The sequence below is a fragment of the Aegilops tauschii genome, chromosome 6, assembly GCF_002575655.3.
Source record: "Aegilops tauschii subsp. strangulata cultivar AL8/78 chromosome 6, Aet v6.0, whole genome shotgun sequence".
Lineage (NCBI taxonomy): Eukaryota > Viridiplantae > Streptophyta > Magnoliopsida > Poales > Poaceae > Aegilops > Aegilops tauschii.
The window spans coordinates 496188182-496210465 of NC_053040.3; the positions used below are offsets into that span (position 1 = coordinate 496188182).

Sequence of the window (22284 nt, forward strand, 5' to 3'; positions counted from 1 at the left end):
AATTTAATTTCTTGCTTTGAAAACCCGTTTTTCTTTTTGTTTAGTGGGATCATTAATACAACACATGCATGCAAAGAAGGGATTGAAAGCTGATTGGAGTGTCATTATGACTGCATGTATGCAAGTATTAAATATGTTGCTAGTTCGAGGAATTATCATTAACTTTTGTCTCGATTAGTGTTGGTGGCCTTGTATAGATGCAAAGTGTATTTTTCATTGTCGCCTTGTATAAGTAAACGGAGGGAGTATTATCATGATGAAGGAGCGCCCATCTCATCTAGCAATGTTGGGATGTCTTCTCTGACGACATACCTATATAGATATAGATACCCAATCCGACACAATCAATCCAGTCAACTTGGGCACATTACAGTTACTGGGCAACCAAACATCCTTCCTCGATTGGAAGTTCTTAGGCGAACATCGTTTTGACTAAAGTTCACAAGGAAGTGAAAGAGCTACGCTCCCACATCAATCTTGTCGCCATGTGCTTCATCTGCACCCCCCGCCTCAACATCTGCCACTGAATTGCTGCCAGTGCTAGTAGGCGCGTCAAGTAAGGGAGCAACCGGCTTGTCAGATGGACCTCCTTGATCTGGTGGAATGGGAACCCCGCCCCCGGTCACCTTGTCAGTGTTGACATCCATCATCTCGGGCGGCTCTTGGGCTTTCTGGTGCACTGATCGACGGCATACCTTGCTCAGTGGAACAAACTCCTGTCACGTGAAAAGAAATGCAAAAATAAATTATTTGGTATAAACATCATAAAACAAACTAAACTCATTACTCTGCTTTCCGTTTTATTTGACTACATAGTACTCTCTCCATCCAAGTGAATAAGTCATCTTAGGTTGTGCACCGCAACCAAGGAGAAGGGGAAAACGAAAGAACTTAATGTTTATTTGCTAATTAATAGCATTGCATGCAATGAACTAACCACTGCATGTCGTGTTTGATAGTCTCAAGTCATTGAAAGCACGCACATCCCACATCTCTTATTGGTTGATATGTCAAGAAATAAGAAACGAGGTGTACCGCGCCTAAGTATTTTGGGATTATTTGATTTTCGTAAGGTGACTTATACACCTAGACGGATAAAGTAAGATAAGTAGCCTAGAACCAAAAACATAGTACTCCATTCATTTATTTATACAAGGCCACTATGGAATATACATTTTGCATCTACTCTCTCCGTCCAGGTGCATAAGTCATTTTACGTTGTGCACCGCTACTAAGGCAGAGGGAAAAACAAGAGAACGTAACATTTATTTGCTAATTAATAGCATTGCATGTAATGAACTGACCACTACATGTCTTGTTTGGTAGTCTCCAGTCATCGAAAGCATAGACGCCCCACATCTCTTATTTGTTGTTCATTTATTTATGTCAAGAAAGAAGAAATGAGGTGAGTTAATGTACCGTGCCTAAGTGTTTTGAGATTATTTAGTTTTCATAAGGTGACTTATGCACCTAGATGGAGGGAGTATACAAGGCCACCAACAGTAATCAAGGAAAAATTAATGATATTTTCTCGTACTAGCAACCTATTTAATACTTGCCTGCATGCAGTCATAATGACAGTCGGCTACTTCATCCACTCAGTTTCCTTGCATGCATGGAGCGTATTAAGGGCATGTACAACGCTGGCGCTTAGGCCAGGCGCCAGGATTCAAGTCCTGGTCGTTATGGGTAAATCCCGTTCGATCGAAGGATTTTCGCTGGCGTCGATGCTTTTCTAGCGATCGGGCGCTTCCTTTTTTTTCTCCCGTACGAACCTTTTTTAACGAGCACTATCCATTTTTCCCACGTGAAAAAGAATTAGATTAGCGCTCGAGTAGGCGCTCCTCCGTTGGGGAAACAAACTCCTACACCCACGCAAGTTCCATAATTAATTTATTTTATTGTCTAAGCGCCTGGTTAAGCGCTCTTGCATTGTAGATGCCCCAATGATCCTAGTAAATGAAATGAAAAACCGACTTGCAAAATAGACATTAAATTTTACATTGGTACCTGTAATATGAATTTGTGGCCTTGTATATAAAAATGGAGGGACTGTTTTTCCCAATCAATCTTATACTCCCTCCGTTCCATATTATTCGTCGCTGATTTAGTACAACTTTGTACTAAATCAGCGACAAGTAATATGGAATGGAGGGAGTAGAAACTAGATTTCTTTTGTTGGTCGCCAAAAAAATTGCTGATTGGAAATGAAATGACATGGATACTTTGAAGTAAGTTTGGTTTCCTACAGAAAGTGGGATGGATTTTAATGGGTAGAGAAAAGACCGTGGCGAGCTACTCATTTATTGATGTCCAGGCATGTTATGAAGAACAAAACCATAGCCAACTACATATAAATTATAGGGCTGGAGGTCTGATTTAGAACTTCGGTTGTAGTTGGCTAATAACTTTCATGGAGTCCAAGATGAAGTCCAAAATCCATTTTTATTATCTGGCAAACAGCCCGATAAATAATTCCAGGACCCAAGCTTGAATTAATTCTGACATCTAACCATGATGTAACAATGGAACCAGAGTAAATGCATGGACACTCCACAGTGTAGACAGAAGGAGAATTACCTTAGAGTGATCATGATCATAACAAACAAGAAACCTGCAGCGGCACCCCCTTACGTCATGCCTGCGCCTTTGAACTTGAAGAACATGTGCATCAAAATAGCGGGCCTGCTCTTTACCTTCCTGTTCAATTCAGCACAGAAATCAACTTGATTAAATGATAACACTACATTACGAGACAGCTAAATCAACTTTCCCAGCGACCAAAACTCCTTACTCAGACCCTCAACAATACTCTAGTTTGAGTATATAATGCTGCCTTGAAAGAGTAGTAAAGTCATGCATTTTTCCTCTCAATGCTCTAATTTATCCACCTTATTTGATGAAAGTTGATTTATCCACTTTATAAATGGACAGAGATAGGTTACATAACAGCCTTCATTTTGAAAAACAAAATGAAGCTTTCAGTGCTTAATTTAATAATGAAGTAATAATAATATTTATTGGATAAATTCACACACAATTTTAGATTAAAAATCAGTTTTAGTACGCAGAAGTATGACATAATAAAATGCATTGATTTTACGGTCCTTTGGTCATTCACGTCTCGACTAATAAATAGCCAAATCAATGGTGCCGGTTGGACCAAGTGGCATCACAGGTATGTACTATGTAATACGATTACCAAGAATATGGAAAGACACAGGGTTATAGTTAAATGTCCTATGTAATATTTTTTTTGCTAAAAATGATTCATATCTATTATCAAAGTTCACCGGAAGTACAAAGCACCTCAAACATAATAAAATTATATCGAGATTCCGAGACCACTGAACGACCACTACCACCGTCAGAACGAGCCGCCGATGCGCCGCTGTCGCCGCTCCCCTACCGGAGCCGGCTTGATGTAATCATATTAAATATTATTAAAGTACTGAAACTTACAATTCTTAAAGATTATTAAAGTAAAGCCGTTTAATAAGTGTTGTCAATCATAATAGTTTGAAAACTCGCAAACTGGAATCACAACTTTTATAAGTATATACAAACAAGAAATAGAGCCTATATAAACTGCGGAAACTTGAGTCAACAAGAAACTTGAGTGAAACCCAAACGACAAACCCATCACTACTCTATCATACGCCAACAAGTAACAGTAAGAAAATAACCGTGGAACAATAAGTTAACTAGCAGAATTTTCAAGTGCATAACAACAGCAAAATGGAGCAGCTGTCATGTTTCAGGAAGACATGAATTATCAAGTTGTGAGCTGCTAACTTGCCAAGTCAGGTGAAGAGAAGTTGTTTCAGATGGATACCTTAAAACACATAATGAGATCCCCAGGCAGCACAGCAACACATTGAAGAGAACGCAGTCTCACACATTTACAAACATCAACCCATTCATCCTCCTCGGGTCCAAGCCAAGTAAATCGAACTAGTACTTCCTGAAACACAAAAAATAAATAAGTGCAAGCACAGTTCACGTAATGCACACATACTGAACCCGCAGTGGAGAGTGATTAAACACAAGAGGAACATGGGTATTGCGTAGTTCTCAAAAAGTAATGGAGTCCAGTTTTCACCCTTGACTGTGAAAAAAAAATGCTCAAATCACTTCTAACCACATGTATCACTTAGTACTCGATGGTTTGTGCAACTCCCACCAGCCCATTGGTGTCCGTCAAACACGTTTCCCTTCCGCGCTTGCTACATACACTACACCTACATGATGCAAACTTCTTTCCGTACTATGGCTGTGACTTCTTCCTTTGGTGTGTGTGGAGGCTAAGAGTCTAAAACAATAATACTACTGCTGTTGTGATTCTCCATGGATGATTGGAAGAAAGAAATACTAGAATTATGGAAAATCATCCAACTTGGGCAGACACATCAAGAAACAAACTTTTGGCAGCTAGTACTGGTACCGCCATGGTGTGGATCACATGTAGTAAGCATAGAGGTCAATGGATCAGTTAGTTAATTTGGAAATTAACAGAGAATGATTGTTAGTTAATTTGGAAATTAGAACAACATAGATGCATATGCTTTACAGTTTGAATGCGCATGAGTATGGGTCTGGAATTTGCGCCTGGCTATCCATTGAAAAATTTCACCTGGTTATTCATTGAAAAAAACTCTTATGCAATGATATTTGTACCGAATGTTGTTGCTAGCTTGCTGCACATTTGTTGTATTATATATGTTTTTGCTAGCTTTGCTGCACATTGTATCAACCCTTTCTTCCCTTGTGAAGAAAAGGTTGATAAAACAAAATCCCCATTCACTTCTTTGGGTTTCATTTCCCCCCGTAGAAGATTAAATACAAGGAACCCTCGTTAGTGATACTATGTTTTTGAAAATAACCATATACCCATAGTATTAACAAAATAGTAACGTGGCAATATCTCTAACAATTAATGCCCTTCTTCATATAGGGTAAAATATCAGAAGATAAATAAAACAGCAATCGCGCAATCTACTGTCTGAAAACTAGCAGTCTAGCAAACTAGCAGTACTATTTCTCTTACTTCTTTCCTTAAGGAAATGTACAGTACAAGAACCTAAATAGGCACTTTGGTATGTTATATTGCACGGTCACACCATATAAAAAATCTATTATTTTCCCTATGCTGATTATAGATCATGAGATTGGTAGAGTGGGGTTCCATGGTGGCATGCAGCTGAATGCGCTCAGTACATGACGAAGCTGTCATGAAAACCACCATTGTAGTTTGATTCGCTTCAATTTCTACAGTTCAAGGATGATAACTGAAGGGGGTGAACTAACTTTTTTCTTTCTAAAACTCTGACATGTCTACACAGCTATATAATCATTGAAAGAAACATTCAATTTATATTTTGTTTTACATGATAAAACACAGAGATTGTGAAAGTAAGTTTTATACCACCAAGTATCAGCTTTCCGTACGAGCCTAAAGTAGCAAATACTCAAGATTCTTTATGTCTTCTTAACTGTTCAATATCTTATTAGTACTATCTTGTAGTGATACTTCCCCAACACGCAGGACTCGTACAACATAAAGTTAGATAGGACTCGTACACCATAAAGTTTGATAAGACAGGTGTTCAAAATGTTATAACATCAATACTGTCATCCAGCTATAAATAGAGAAGAAACGAAATCATCTCTAGCAAACTACTTGAATAAAGAATGGCAGAAATGAATTTAGTAGCATCAATCCTATTTAACGAAAAGTTCTAAGTCATTACCGGGTCCTTTGTTCCAGTCAACCTGTGGGACAGAAAGGCAGCAACATCGTACCTGTAACAACAATAATTGGTCAAGCATGTAAAACTGAAAGGTTCATGCAAGTAACCCACACTCACGTGGAAAATTAAAACAGACATCAAACGCCACAAAAGAGGAAAGCATGGAATATGTATATATATATCTGCATACCATGCGCCATTTCTTGCTGACTTTGCCTCAAACTGGACATGGCCACCATCCGAAGAACTATTCCCTGATTGGCAACGACAGTGTCAATAATCCAAAATCAACAAGATACATGGTATATGTTTGGTCTGTTACTAAAATAAAATCATCTGAACGACATCAAATACTAAAATTGCGCCATGTGGCCTAGATTTCTGAATGAATTAAATAAAGGGCACACGGACCACGTGTCCTGCAATTGCCGAAATGAACCTCAATGACTGAGACCACATGGCGACAAGTGTTGATGGACGTACAAAAGACAAAGAATTATGAGCTAGGCTGTAAAGTCCTAGAATCCGACAACATTAACTTGAGTTCAAAATTTTCCCTGCGGTTCTCAATAAAAGTAATGGGCTCACGAATCACGTGTCCTGGAATATCCCAAATGAGCTTGAACGACTGGGACAGCGGGACGACATGTTTTGAAAGGCCCTCAAAAAAGTACAGGCTAGGCTGTATATGAAGTCCTAAAACCCATCAAAATAAACTGGGTTGCCATTTTTGCCCGTAGTTCTGCATAAAATTAACTGTATGCGTCAACAACTTATTGAGATAGCATCACTATAAGCTTCACACGCATAAGAGTAACGGCGCACGAACCACGTGTGCTGTAATTTCCCAAATGGGCTTCAACAAGTTAACTAGACAGCATTGCAACAGGCTTCACACGCAAAAGAGTAATGGCGCACGAACCACGTGTCGTACAATTTCCCGAATGGGCGTCAACATATATTAGGAGCATAGCACTGATATGCATAAATTCTGCAGTAGACAGCTTATGACATTGTATGATCAGTGCAGTTATTACATTGTAAGATCAGTGCAGTTATTAATCACAGGAAATAAACAGCTTATTAAGTTAAGATGGGGATTCAAGCAGCACCTGAGTAAGATCCGGCCACTGGGTGGTGTTCCTCGGCCACTGGGGGCACCATCATCTTCCTAGACTGCGCGGACCTCCGGTTCTGGAACCAATTCCTCACCTGCGACCACCCAACACAAATCCACATATTATAGATCTTAATAAGGAAATAGCTAGGGTGGATGCGGATCTTGGGTTTTGGAGGGAAAGCCTAGTACCTGATTGTACTGGACGGGGACCTTGCCGTCGCCGGAGCGGTCCGGGGAGGCGTTGAAGTCGTCGGTGAGGCCCTGGATGACAGGATGCTTGGGCATGGCGTTGAGGTCACGGAGGACCTCCTCCATCTTGGTGACCTCCGTGTCGGTGAACCGGAACACGAGACTTGGCGCCTGCCCCGTCATACTTGTCCGGCCCTACCGCGGTGTGATGTCTGAGAAGATTATTCCCCGCAGATGGAGAAGGAGATGGAGATGGAGATGGAGAGGGGTGGGTGGGAGGAGAAGCTTACGTTACAACCAGCCGCTCGATCTGCGGTAGTGTGTACAAGCTCGATCACGCGGCCGACGCACCCTCTTTTGGCACTCCTCACACACACGCAACCTACTTTTTCAATTAATGTAGTGCAATTCACTCCATTAATTCTCCCGGATAAAACAAGGGGTGCCAGTTCCGGTGAGAATTCGTGCAAGTTCCTGCTAGGTGTTTTGGGGTCCAATGTGGTATGTGGTTCAGTGTGCCAGGTTGTGTACTATGGCACTGAGCTTATTTGCATTGATTTACCCCGTCCCTAGCAAGCGTTTCACCATATTGAGATTTACGATTTACCGAAAGGGGTCAAATCATGGTCGCCGGTGACCACACCTAGCCCGCGGGCAGTCGTAACTGCCCAGCCCCAGCGAAATTCCATCGTTGTTCCCAACTGTGAGCCATGTTCCCAACTGTGAGCCATGCACGGACAGAAATTGACCCGTCCCTCCTCCATGAACCTCGCTGATAGACGTCCCATCCCTTCACCATTCCTAGATATATGGTTAGTGTATGATTAAACCATGTCTAAAATAGTGAGATCAGCCATGATGTCATCCTAGGACATGAGATCAGCAGTGGTGTCATCTAGGACATTGACATAAGCACTTAGGTCATCCATCTCATTGAGTTAGGTTATTTGTCTTATAATAGCATCTACAGCCATGGACAGCTAATTCGGGTCCTCAAATGCCCGCGGACGCGCCCGACCGGTCACGCCTCATATGCTAGCTTCCACAGCCGCATCCCTCGTATCCAAAACCCCAAACCCATGCAACCCATGGAACGTTACGTATAAACACGATCAACACGTAGTTCATCGGATCACCATTTCATCGCCGGACAAAAGGACCATAGTTCATCGGAGTTCCTTGGCGGACAGTACAAATCCATACTACAAACTACTTAAAACATAGATAAAACATAAATAAAATGAGGAAGGGAGGAGGAAATCACCATTTCCTCGACGGCCCCTTCCTCTTATGGTTGTCGGCGCGGCTGTGGCCCTCTTCCATGTAGGCGACGGCGTGCGGCGGTGCATTTTCGTTGGAGCTGGAGGTGCAGCCGTCCGTCAGGTCAGAGTTCTTAGAGCACGCTTGCCCCGAGAGCCTCCGGATCAGGCAGTCCATAAATGAGCCAAAAACCTTCATTATGCATTGCTACTCACGAATGACCACTTCAAAAAACATGCAAGTATGTATGTCATTAACAATTGCAAACATAAGTTTCTTTTTACTACATTTGTTGTATCTACTATCACAGTATTCCTCATTCGACCTGTTCTCACTCCAATAATAAGAAAAATGAAAAAGGGAGAATATAGATAATCTGCCGCAACTGCACTTCGGTGTCAAGGATTCAGTTTGCCGCTTCAACATCTCATTATCTTGCAGCAATGGAAATTTGCCCCAAAATTACCTTTTGCAACTCTTCAAATCTCTTCATTGAAGCAGACACTGAGATCTTATAACCTACAAACAAAGATTGTCCCGTAAGCATTGCAGACTTCAATCATGGGAGAATATAGGAGTGTACAAGGACATATACAGAAAATGGAACCAACCTTTGAAAGTTCATATTGTAGCTCCCTATTTTTTGCCAATTCCGTGTCATATTGTGCGCATCCGTGATAACCTTGAGGTAAGATATCTACACAAAGCTGCCCTCTCTATCGCTACCTTCTACCTATGAATGAAAACAGACCTTACTTGTCAGAGAAGCAAATGTGAAAGCTGATTATAACATGTATGCTAAGTCGCTAACCCATAGAGACAACTAGACCAAATGTGAAAGCTTCCCATGCTGCCGAGGAAGTATATGAGCACCCCTCAAAACATAAATTAGCAGTACTTGACACAAACAAACTTGTACAGGAAAAAATAACACTTCCGAATTTAATAGGCTTCAAAGATTGCAAGGAAGGCATACTGATGAGCTGCAATGCAATCTTCAATGTTCAGTACTTGTACACGCTATGCTCCTGCGGTGCAACCCCTAGCTCATCGTGGCTTCACAAAATCTGACATTGTATAGGATGTTTTTTAGCAAAGGGTGAAATTGCATACATATACATCTGAAGTCATATGTAGTACGTGTCTAGTCATCCTACGATTGCCCGAGCTCAGAACTGCATTTCTTATAAAAAACTTTAGACATGTTCAGGACACACATGTAGGAAACGACAAGTGTACAGATCACCCATTTTTATAGGTTCAAAGACAAATAACAAAAAATAACTAGACAGAGTTAGATGTCAGCGAAGCTTAAAACTGCAGTAAAAAACATTAGATATACACATTTGAAAATTAATCTCGGTGGAACAACATAAGATTGCATTTAGATTTCAGAATTAAACATTGGCATATCTCATAGTTTAAAACAAAGGCACTCAACAGAAAAGTGCATAAAAGATTCCGAAATAATTCAACACGCTGCTTAAGCTAGCATCATAGGAGGGGATGTAGATGTACAAAAATTGAGAGAAAACCTTTGTCTAGAACAGCAACACAACACAGGAGCTACATTCGGTGGCGGAGCTCACTGATCAGTGGAGAAGGCCGGAATACCGAGTACGTAGCAGCACACAGTTGATTTAACTCTTACTAGTTCTTACTAAATTTATATAATCTGGGACAGTTTAACCGACAAAAAAGTGAAGCAAATAGCATCTTCAGTTCAGCAAAAGGCTCTTACTAGTTCATACTGCTAAATTTACATAAACTGAATGTCATCTTTGTTTGTTCGTGTGATTGGCAGTAACAAAAAGCAGATGAATCACATACAACTGACGTAGGTGAACACATGAACTAATTTAAGTACTACATGGTAGAGTCACATACCACTGATTTTGTTCTTGGATACACTATGGCCTTTGGAATTTTCTGCAGAAACCGTAAAATAGAAAGAAAGAAAAATGAGTAAAATCCATTGAATCTACATAAATAAACATAAATGCAAAAATATCACATTAAGACACATCTAAATGTAGTTACGGCCAACGAAGAGACAAGCAAGTGGAGCACTAATTGCTAAGGAGTGGCAATAGATACTGAAGTGCGATAAAAAACAAACAGTAGGAACTACTTGCGGTCCACCCACATTCTCAACAGCATCTCTGAACCCAAACCCTTGGTAAATCTCTGGCTTGGCCCAGGCCAAGCGCGACACAGACCAAACCAGAAGAATAATCAAGGCGCTCAACCAGCAAATCAGCTATCCCATCTCCGAAGGCAAGCCCTTGGCTAATAATCTCAGATTCGCGACGCACAAAGCACAGCCCCATCCAATCCAATCGATCCAGCCCTAGGACCGAACCCTCCTCCTAACCCTAGCAACCAACGGGGGCACCGGCCAACACTGACGCTACCAGAATCGCATCGATCACGCGGCATCACAGAGGAAGGAATGCTGCGCGGGTGGGGGCGGGATTACCTTGAGGATGCCGAGCTTGACAGAGCCGTAGAGGACGCCGACGCCGAAGGCGGAGACCCTAGCCACCTGCAAAGCAACATCCATCACGAGGACAAGAAACCGATCCGTCAGTCAGTCAGCCAGCCAGATCTGATCCGCGAGGATGAATCGGGAATCGGGGGAGAGGGACGCGTGGGTTGCCAGCGTGGGTGGTAGCGGAAGCGACCAGATCGTGGGGGAGAGGAGTTCGACCGAGGGGTGGGGTGTTCACGAAGAGTTTGGTGGGGTGGGAGTGGATTGGGTGGTGGGTGGTGCGGCAGTCACTCAGTAGTAGCGTGGGGTGTCTCATTTTAATACATAGTTTCAATCTACACATAGCTACTTGTAATTCTACATGTGCAATGATTTGAAATATATCCATGGACTTGCAAGTTTAATCTTGATGAGATGTACCACTTCACAAACTTGCCTAAATCATAAGATTTCTCTCTTACATGTATCACGTCAGCATTTTAGGCATCTTACCCAGTACTTTCGCATGCGAATATATGAGCTCTCGAATTTTAGCATTTCAATGCAACCAAATGTATCACAACATTTGTTTCCCCTTTTAAAGAAGTATAGATGGATGAATTTTCACACAAGGATAATGAATCATAAATGTGGATCGATATTTGTATGCACATCGGTTACTTCATCATATCTAATATGATAACTTTAGAGCAAAACTTTGTAGCAACATTCTAATGTCATATATCCTGTTCAATGCGCTTCTCGACTAACATAAATTCATCAAGTAGAACTGAAGCTATGTAAAAAGACCATTTACTTTATTTGGCTCAAGAACAGTTTTAGAAATCAGATTAAACCCTCTAAAAGATCAGATTTGGCAAAGTTTCGATTTGTGCCTAACCCCATACATCAACATCATATGAAAAATAATGGTTTTCACTTATCTTGTAAACATTTTAGATACATATCCTCTTCAACATCATTGTATATCAGTATTGCACTCACTCTCAACAACTACAATTGGCGCATCGTATTTGTATCTACAAACAAACAGCAAATAATAGATGGCAATCGGAAAATCAACTGTGAATAACATTTCATGTGAAATAAGCGTAGAGGGATGTGTGAGTAGTCGCTTTCACCTTGGGCTACACTACACCAAGCATCGGCCTTTCTCACTTATCTGGCATGGCAAAGCACGCACCGATAATCACTGAAGCAATATGTTAATGTAGATTACAAATAATTTCCAATCTATTTGAGTATAGTGTGCACCACATTACTCCATAGCTATTATGAAATGAACAAGTGAAAAGAGCCATTGACTATATCACCCCCGTTATGGACATGAAGGTCACGCAGATTGGACTTACTTATTTTGTTTCCGAAACCAGAATAGCAAACTTCATAACCTCTTCCATTCACAAAGTTCTGCTCTTAAACAAAAATCATCCAGGAGTTATTCATTATAAAGAAAATGCAATTTAGGATTTACGTTAAAGAGTGAAACTAAGCTTTTAATATGGTGACAGTTTGTGTAACATTATTACAGTCAGCTGCCCGTGGCACTACTAAACTTCAAATCAAGAAATTATAATTCGAACAGAGGGAAGAGCCCAATAACTGCTTGTCGGCACTGAGATCATCATAATTAGTACCAATGCCAAGGAAAAAAAAAACCTAAGCATAGGACTACCTGATGGCTTGGGCAGATGACGCCTCCCACTTCATCCTCGACAAGTCAATGATCACTGCAACCTAATATATAATTACTTCCTGATTGGCTAAAAAATAGGAGAAACTGGAGTTGACACTATCATGAGAACTCATGATAAACTAAAGGTTATTCATGCAAAATAAGTGTTCTACGACACATGGACATAATTTGTTGTCAACTCTTATTTTGAAGTTTACCGAAACCGATCAAGCAATTCAAATGAGCACCTTATAGTCTAGCTTATTAATTCACTAATTCATAAAAATATTTTGAGCCTGTATTGAGCATTCTTTATGTCAAGATTGAAAATGACATAAACACATAGATTTTGCTATATAGATGGGAAGTTCCATGTATGTCCATGGGACATGGCGCATATACATACTTGTGTAATAGTTTTGTAAACTGAAATGTTAGAAAGCAACAGAAATCATGACCAATGCAGCAAGAAAACTGCAGAAAGAGGAACATAAAAACACCAAATTTTACTATTAACTGGACATACACACTTATCTAAATACAAATATGCCCTGAGATTACTATGCAGGAATGATTCATCTTGTAAAATATTGTAGTTACACCAAAAAAATCCATATAGAAGAATAATTGTTGTCTAATCCTTGGTTAAAATGTCATATCATGATGAATCAATCTAACAACATCAAGATAAAGAGAGAGGAGGGGTCATAACTGGCAGAGGAGGCCGCGACTTACCTTGTTGTGTGGGTGTCAGGGAGGGTGCTAGCGGTTGCCAACGGGATTGGTTGCGACACTATGTAGGAAAATAAAAGGTATATTAGCTTCATAGATAAGATACACTTGCAATAATAAAAAGTTTATCTTCTAATCCTTGATCATCCTCGACACTATGTAATGCAATAAATTAATCGATCAGAAGTTTAGAAACTGGTCCAAATAATTAGAGAATGAGGAAATGGGGATGTGACTGCATACATCTGTCAAGATGATAAGCTGAAACCCGCCATATGGATCACAAATAGCATTGACTCGGCCTGACCCTAGAAAATAAGAAGCAAGGTGCTGCTATCAGCCTTGAAACATGCACATGAGACCTTAGTATTCTCGACCTAGATATTTACCTGGAGAATGGGGAGGGCAATGGCAATATTTGCAGCAAAGGAAGATTTTTGCAACAGGCAACACTTAGACAGGTTCAGACAGCAGGTACGCAAGAATCAACTTGCATATGTTAATGGGAAGATCTTTCACTTATCTGTCTATCTCTACTTTTTTTGTCAAACCACACAAAGATAAGAACTAATGAATGGTAGAAATATGCTGTTCGGACAGAAGTAAAACACCAAATTTATCTATACCATTACTATCAGGTTGGTGGATCAACATCCATCCAGAATATAAACTTGAATTGTGTGGAACTGTGGATGCATATAATGGCCAGGAGCAGCACACAGAAACATTGTCAGCAAGTATATATATCTCCCGTATGTATGCTAATAAGTTACTAACTTTAGTTTGCATTAGCAAATGTTCATTCTAGCTGAGAATTGGATGTAGCGGTAGTTGGTAGGAGCTCAAAATTCAATGAGTTACGTGAATGATATTGTAACAAAAAGCTGAACGTTTAATTCCAAACACTTCAGACTAAATTGCCAAAGATTAAACTTGAATCACTAATAAACTGGCAATCCTTTTAGAATATAATTTATGACAGACCAAGGAGCAACTGTTTCCTTGTTGCATCATGACAGCAGACTACTTACCAAGGTACAGAGCAAGAAACTTGTAGCCGAGGGAGCAGTTGGCATCTTGCGTGGAGCACATGATGTAACCGAGGAAGCCTTCTGCAAGGCCTGCTTGAACTTGTCTTCCACCGATCTGTCACGCTATTCACATGCGTTTCTCAGAAAACACATAAGTAGCCACCAGCCGGCAACTACTGCAAACTGTCAACACGGTTCCAATTCTGCAAACTGTCAACACGCTTCCAATTCTGCAAACTATTCCAAATGTGACCAACTATAGCTAACTAGTAGAATGCCCGTGCGTTGCTACGGGCCTTTTAATTTTTGTTCTAATCGCATATATATACCCGTATTGTTGCATAAAACTCGGTGAATTTTGGAATATTATGCTTAAGCCACAAAAGACATACTTTCGAATAAGTAGATGGTCCCGTCCAACATTATTATTCAATGTTTACATAGTATTTCAACTAAAAATATTCAGTTCTTAGAAGTAACACAGTTTCGACCATATTGCAATACTATCAAATAAGTCCTCAAATATGTCGCATGTTGACAAGCAAATAGAATTGTATACTAAGTGTTCACCTAACCGAGAATTGCTTGAATAATGGTTAAACTCCCTCATATTTAGATCAGACAAAAGAAAATTAGTCACACTTTGTTGTAGGATAAGCCTATCATTATCCTAGGTAACACACAAGCAGAAGACAAATCCGTGAGTACGCATGCTCTACATTCAATCAAGCACTACTACACATTTATCAAATTCCTGATCCTTGCCCGCCAGGAATACATGGTTACCTTACTAATGCTAAATTAAACCGGTGGTTTTGTAAAAAAAATGTAGTCAAGTAATGCAGAATTTTCCAAAAAGTACTACTGACAAGGTGTAAACCCATACCTGCAGAAGCTCAATGTCTTTCTGCAACCGAGGGAATTTTTTATTCGAAATGTGAGGGAATGGAATGTGAGGGAATTTTTTTGTAGAGAAAAGGCACGAAGGTCCCACTTCAAATTAATTAAGCCATCAAACAGCTAGGATACAGTGGTGCTGATGACAAAGGCAAAGACTTGCCAAAAACTGAAAAATTACAAGCCAAATTCACTACACTCAGGGGCAGCAGCGAACAAAGCACCAGGAGAAATTGTGATCGAGCCGCCGGAGGTCTCGCGCAGCCAGAACAGCAGGGCCGAAGCCACCTGACGACATCAATTGGCGTGGACATGAAGAGCCAGACCGCTTGAACGAAAGCATCGACTCTGCCGCCTGCCGCCTCGGGCCACTGCCGGAGGGAAGACAACTATCTCCCCTTTGTCCAGACCATGCCAACAGGCGGACACCACCACCGGACGGCAACCAACCAGCAAACAAGGCGAGGAGCTGCTGAAAGTTGTGAAAGGACCAACACCGGCAATCAGGGGAGGAGCCGAGCACCGCCACCGCCACCCACCAGCACGCACCAGGACCACAACCCCCAACCACCCCTTGAATGGCGCCTCGAGGGAGGACCGAGACGTGAGAGCGCCTCCGTCGTCCTGCCAAAAGGCAAGACTTTCATCCGGAGAAAGAGGGGGGAGGGGGGGGGGGGGGGGGGGAGGGGCTAGAAGCTTGACCACAGATATTAATAAGATAAATTATAAATCAAGAATATTAGATACTGATTATAAAGATAGTTGCCCATCTTCTTATGGAAAAAAATCATGTTCTTCTCTTCAGTTGAGCTGTTTCATGTTTCGACTAAATAAAGTGACTTGAGCGCATTGGTGTCAACCAGGTTGCGAAGAAACATATTTTTAAAATGGGACTTGAGCGCAAGTGTGAAATCAGATAGGTACATGTTGTTTACCTGGTGTATGTGGTGTATCCGATCCTTTCACAGTCATGTATCACAACATTCAGATGGTTGAAAGAAAGTTGTCCCAATTTGCACCCTCCTAATCAGTCACATAAAAACCATAACCGTAACACATAAAAGCAAGTGATAGTATCTTATCTCAGTTTTCTGTATTTACCTCCGAATGAGCTTAACTCACCATCACTATCAACAGAGCTTACAAAACCCATAAAAAGAGTAACTGAAAAAAAATCCAATTGTCAAAGATGCTCTAGCAGTTTCTATCATAGATCTTGAAATATAATCCGCGTCTAGAAAATATATTTATATATGTCAAAATAATTTGCTCATGATACAGGATGTGAATAAATTCTTCACAAATAAAAAGAAAAGTTATCAACAAAGAGTTAAATTCAGAATAAATATCAAACACACAATATGTAGTTTCTACATGACACCCATTGCCGTGCAGTCACCTACATGACACCAATATACAACATTATTTGTTTCAGCTAACAATTCCTTTCTTACCACATAAATATGATATCTGTGATCGAGCAGTACAAAACATTTAACCAGTTCTCTAAGTAGTACACAAAATAATTATTGTTAGAGAGAGAGAGAAAACATACCCTGGGTAAGTCTCCTTACATCCCGGTAATGTCTCCTTACAAAAGTTAATTATTGTTAGAGAGAGAATAGCATACTCTGGGTAAGTCTGATCGAGTTTTCCTATTAAGATGGCTGCAGTGTCTTCGGGAGAAGTCATCGAATAACTTCGATTGTTACAAAAAATAATATCACCTCTATTCTCAGTTCATTCAATGCACAAATATTTTACCTTCATACGAAGTATCAGTTTACATACTGTGTTTTCCCACACACAAAAGGTTAGATACTGAGTAGTAGTAATATAGATGTGCTGGAACAAGGTTCGTTCCTAGGTTAATTTTGTGTCCTACATTTAAATAAGATGACCCAGACATGTCAGGTATGTATCCATGATACATATTCTTCCAGTAATTTACCCGCTTAGAAGGGGATTCATGGACTTCCAGTAATATACCACCACCCTTAGAAGGGGAAAGGGCTTGATCGTCTTTGTCAAGCAATAGATTGGTCTTCTCTAATAAATTTTACCTTTTTGAAAGAAGATGTAAGCTTGCAGCAATATGTGTTCCAGCAATGTTATTCTCTGATGCACCAGATCCATATTTGTTATAACTTGCTTCCTGCTATACTCCTTTTCATTCATCCCTTCTCCATCCTGCAACTCTTTTCCGTCTGTCCCTTGTCCATCATGCTCTTAAGCATCCTTGCTATCGCCCGGATCACGAAATCCATCTTCTCGTCGATCGGTGGCTCGGTGCTAACAACTTCTTTTATCATGCCATCCTGCGTTGACTGAGAACTGCCAATTCCCACACCAGTCACCTGATCGGCATCCCGCGACAGAGGCTCCTTCCACTGTATTCCAGCACCAATCTTTTCTCAAGGATGGCTCCTGGCTACCTCAACTGCTCGCCAGGTGTCAGTCGCTGATAGCACCCGGTTCTTGTGTTCCCTAGCATCTCAATTGTCAAATCTGCAAAAGCAATTCACCCAGAGTTCCAACAAAAATCAGATGCAGTTACCCATGGACGACTCAACTGTCAGACTGCTTTACCAAAAATGTGCATGAAGTTGGTTTATTTGTTCTTACTGAGCAGAATCAATCTATCTCTCTACCATTTCACGATCTAGAGTCAATGAAACGCATCCATTCCCTTCAACGCGAGATTAGGCTAGCAAAACGAAAGAGGGAGGAAAAGTAGCCTCACTTTGGCGAGAGAAAACTCGGACGCGGCCATATGCGGCCGCACCAGATTGGAGTTCGACCCATCTCCCCAATCAAAATCCCCCCTCGCCACTCCAAGACAACACCGCCAAATCAAATCAAGAACGAATCTTCGCTGCAACAGCACCACGCCCTGCCCTGGGGTTACGCGATTGCCTCCACGCCCTTGCGGCGCTACTCGCTGGCCGCAATGGCGCCACGCCCGGCCCTGGGGTTACGGCGCCATGCCCTTGCGGCGGTCTGCGCCATCGTCCCACGATTCGGGGCCCTCGACCAGGGCACGCTCAATTAGTCCGACAGAGGCGGCAGCGGTGCGGAGGGGTGGCAGCGGAGGAGAAAGAGGACAAGAGGTCGGGCTACAATGCATATAAATGAAACAAACAAATGATTAAGGTTGTCTCCAAGGTCGAAGATCATTTCTCCCTCACATATGGACATTTTCAGACCTCAAAAGGGCGCCCAATGAGTTCCCTCAACCGTTTAGACAGTCCGGGCTCCCCAAAATGCAGCCAATATGAAAATACCTTTGATAGCTAGCAGTATATAAGCCAACAAAGAACTTAGTGCTTCTCAGCCCCAACCTTCCACCTTGAGACTTCTCTGCTGTCAAAAGAGAAGCACGCTTTGGCGGGAGCAGCGATGCAGGGTCTAACAACAGGTCGTCAATATAATGAGCAGTAACAACTCTCTATTCCGCTTCTTTCTTCCCCGGTAGTCGTCCAGCATCGGTAACCATCCTCCTCCTACAAAAAGACAAAGCGTCATCTTTCTCCCTACCTTTACTTTTCCTCCACTTTCATTCTTTTGATCCGCCCATCCTCTAGCACTATTGTCGTTCAAAAGTCTCATCTTGTCTTATCATACACAATTTAGTAACTTCAAAAAAATCTATGAAAATAGTTCTCATGTGCACCTCCATTTCTAGTGACACTATCCCCTTCATCCACCACCACCTGTAATACCAACGGACCCTCTATCCAACAATGCAAATTAGTACTACATTTTATGATTGGTCACTATTTTACAACATATAGTGATGAAATGTTAGTAGGCAAAATTATTATCACTTATCGTGTTACCAATTTGACATTTATTAGCCACCTTGACATCAACGGATTCAGCGGGTTTTGTATCTTCGTCATCAAAGAAAACTACTTCCTGACAATGTTAAAAAAACATCACTGGAATACATATTAGAAATCTTAATTCATGTCAAACATTTGCAGCCAACATCAATGAAAAAAATGATGAAGTGTATACACAACAATGACGGTCTTCTCGGTAAATAAAATCCAAGCACTGTACATGATTTGATGACAATTATTCGTATTTGGCAGATATAGGTTTTAACTCAATACATTTTTTGTTCAGTGCAGAGGGCTTCTCTGTTGTTTATGCTAAGGAAAAAAAGTATTATTCAGAAAACGTAGAGATGGATGAAAAACAGAAACAACTTTTGCATTTGTCCCCATAATGTTACACGATGATAAGTATAATGGTAGATGCAGATATGAATTTTAGTCCAAATAACAGATTTCATTTTCACAAGGAGTGAATGGGAAAAAAAATACCACAGAAATATCAAAGAAAGGCGTGAAACCGCTCAGCGTATTCACCTTATTCTCGTTTCTTGCATTTAACCTCTCATATTGGCAAGTCTGATTCTCGGAATGGTCCGACCTGCACATCAGTAAATTTATCAGAGAAACATAATGTTACATGGGGTACGCCCCACGTACCAATGGGAGACCGGAAGAACGACTCAAGCAATAGTGGTTTCAAACACGCTTAGCAATAGTGGATTCAAACACGCTTAGCACTACCAAGGCCTACTGGATCCATCCATCAACTGTCAATAAAATGTATTGAAGAAGCTGCATTTAGAGAACCTTTTGGTTTTTTTTATTCCCCTCTCCTTTAACAATTCAAGGTACAAATTATTGACCTGAAGACAAGGGATCCCACTTTCCCCATTAGGTATAAAAACATCAGTGCAAAGTTTACATGTTTGCAATCAATAAGGATGGTTTAGTACATGTAAGATGAATATTTAGCTCGTCATTTAACCTGCCATGTGGTCTCAAACACTGATTTTCCCCCCTGCTAACCTGAATGTTAGACGGTTCATGCAGCACCAGGATTTTGCTACTGTAAGTGAAAAGGAGCAATGTTGAGTTGTGTTAGCAAGGCACATAGGAAGCTTCAAACAAGATGCAAGCATGTCATGAAGCGTACCCTGAACCGTTGCCATACAAACAATCATGAACTTCATTTTCAGCTTCAGTAGTTAGAGGTTCAAAGAACTGAGAAAGATCAACATACATAAATCAAAGGGTTAATGGAGAATAGAAAGTTGTACAAGCCACAACCAAGCAGGTCAATCAGACACATATTAAATAAAAAAATAGAAGAAGAACACTGTGGTTGCCTCTTTTAAAATTTGAAGCAGTCAAAACAGATTTGACACTAAATACGCCAAAACTATGAAACTATCTGCATCAGTTTGCTACTTCCATCCCCAAATAAGTTTCAAGTCACCGGCTAGGCAAAAGGTGCATCCCAACGCACAAGCATGAGGAGGAAGATTGAAAAAAAAAACGGGTAGTTACTGCACCCGTGACTTGGAGCAGACTTGGTACGACTGCCACATCAGATACGCCAAAGCATCAGCGTCCACTGACTGGTCCGTGGCACACGCGATGACAACGTCGACGCATCTGATAGCCAAGGCGAAGACGGCGGCGACACTCATCTACGGGACTATGGGAGAAAAGCAAGCAAGCAACGCTGACCCCAGATCGGGCAGCAAGATGAGTTGCCCAGAAATAGAGGGAACCAGTTGTCTGTTGTCAAACAAAAAATAAAAAAAGTTTAAAACAGAGCACACCAGCCATGATCAGAAACCATGAGTCTTTTCCACTTAATATGACACATTCATGCAGCACAAATACAGGAAAACAGTACATTCAAGAATCAGTAATTGTCGCACATATATTGCCACTCGAGAGTCAGAACTAAATTGCAAGAATTATGTACATCAATGGCATCATTTTGACTGAGACGGACCAAACCAAACTGAATGTTATAAGCAACGGATAAACAGAGCACTAAATTTCAATCACAGATAGGGTTGATTCTTGAATCTGGCGAGTTATGGGAAGGTGTGTGCTTACAGGGAAGGAGAAATCCCCAACATGACGACACCGATGAACCAGGTGAAGAAGGAGATGATGACCCAGCCGCGCACGAGGCTGGACGGCCTCGCGTACCGGAGGATGCTACCGTACAAAGACGTGATCCCGGTGAAGATCATCATCCTGGAGAAAGTGATGGCCAGCGTCTTGAACAGCGTCTGCAGCACATGCAACAAAAGAACTCCCTCTCTTGAGAAACCAGAAAAATACGACTGGCAAAACGAAACGCAATTCGCAAGCCGGTCATGCACAATCGCATCAAGCTTCTCCAGGCGAAGAAAATAGCCACCGTTGCCACAGTTTTACTGAAACGCGCAATGTAACCAGGTCTCATATCTCATCAGAAAATACAAGTGGATGCAATCCGCAAGTGCCTAATTCTCTTTGCCAGAAATAGGACATACAGAGCAATACAAAGCCGATTTGCAGGGTAAAAATATATGAAGGAAATGATAATGTACGTACCATCTCCCTCTGGAGCTCTTCCTTGTAACCGAGCTTGTTTAGGCGCTTCTCACCGGATTCCACCTCAATCTGGGACGGCGCTACCTTCACATCGCTATCCTTCTCCTCCGCCCCAGCACGGCGCCACCGCTGCCACTCCTTCTGCACCCAAGCGGCCGGTGACGCGGCCGCAACACGAGTTGGCGGCTAGGGTTAGCCGCAGGGGCGCGCATAGGATGGGATTGGGAACAGCGAGGAGGTGCTGGGGATCGATGGGGGAGAAAGGGGTGGAGCCGCACTGGCGGCGGCCAACGCGAGAGCCGGATGGTTCCTCTCGGATCTCAGAGGCGGCCAAGGGCTCCGCGGCTGGGGCGTCCTTGACGATGGAACCAGGAAACGGATCGAGGGGAGGGGAGGCTCGTTGGCTGATTTTTTTCGGCTACGGGCGAGACGAATAAAAACACAAACGATGATGGGAGGAGAGACGAAGAAAACCAGACAATGATGGGATAGGGCTTGGAAAACGTTTAGAAGCCGCGTCCGTCACCGTGCGAATCGTGTGGCCCAAGCGAAGTAACTGTACCTATCGTGACGCCTGAAGCTGACTGGTCTCAAGATTGTTTAACAATTTCCTCATACTCTTCTCACTTCTCACACGTAGAGCTTAGCCACGTACCTACACATGTACGTGACTAGTAAGCATCAAACGACGATTCTATAACATCATATTTCTTGACGTTG

General features: G+C 41.7%; 2 protein-coding genes and 1 long non-coding RNA gene across 8 annotated transcripts; all 3 read right to left on the reverse strand.

Moving 5' to 3' along the window:
- Positions 1-273: 273 nt before the first annotated feature.
- LOC109749309 (protein SAWADEE HOMEODOMAIN HOMOLOG 2-like) lies at positions 274-7354 on the reverse strand. Its single transcript, XM_020308275.4, has 7 exons — positions 7060-7354; positions 6863-6962; positions 5941-6004; positions 5751-5802; positions 3836-3964; positions 2581-2700; positions 274-716 (listed from the first exon to the last, which is right to left on the reverse strand). The coding sequence occupies exons 1-7, from the start codon at positions 7240-7242 to the stop codon at positions 459-461; spliced, it is 906 nt and encodes a 301-aa protein (XP_020163864.1). The 5' UTR covers positions 7243-7354; the 3' UTR covers positions 274-458.
- An 844-nt stretch (positions 7355-8198) lies between these two features.
- On the reverse strand, positions 8199-13029 carry LOC120966731 (uncharacterized). Its single transcript, XR_005761000.3, has 5 exons — positions 10799-13029; positions 10207-10248; positions 9296-9386; positions 8931-9052; positions 8199-8838 (listed from the first exon to the last, which is right to left on the reverse strand). It is a non-coding gene; the product is annotated as an uncharacterized lncRNA (long non-coding RNA).
- Positions 13030-15865: 2836 nt separating this feature from the next.
- LOC123494404 (uncharacterized) lies at positions 15866-21964 on the reverse strand. 6 transcript variants are annotated; one of them, XR_012188302.1, is made up of 5 exons: positions 21565-21964; positions 21079-21257; positions 19522-19585; positions 18487-18648; positions 15866-17653 (listed from the first exon to the last, which is right to left on the reverse strand). XR_012188302.1 is itself a non-coding variant. In XM_073502732.1 (4 exons), the coding sequence occupies exons 1-4, from the start codon at positions 21565-21567 to the stop codon at positions 17648-17650; spliced, it is 252 nt and encodes an 83-aa protein (XP_073358833.1). In that variant the 5' UTR covers positions 21568-21964; the 3' UTR covers positions 15866-17647. The 6 variants fall into 6 exon arrangements, 2 of the variants coding, with proteins under 2 accessions (XP_073358833.1, XP_045086171.1); XR_006665755.2 differs by adding an exon at positions 20141-20208 and having other exon boundaries at positions 15866-20053; XM_073502732.1 differs by lacking the exon at positions 18487-18648.
- Between the last annotated feature and the right edge of the window lie 320 nt (positions 21965-22284).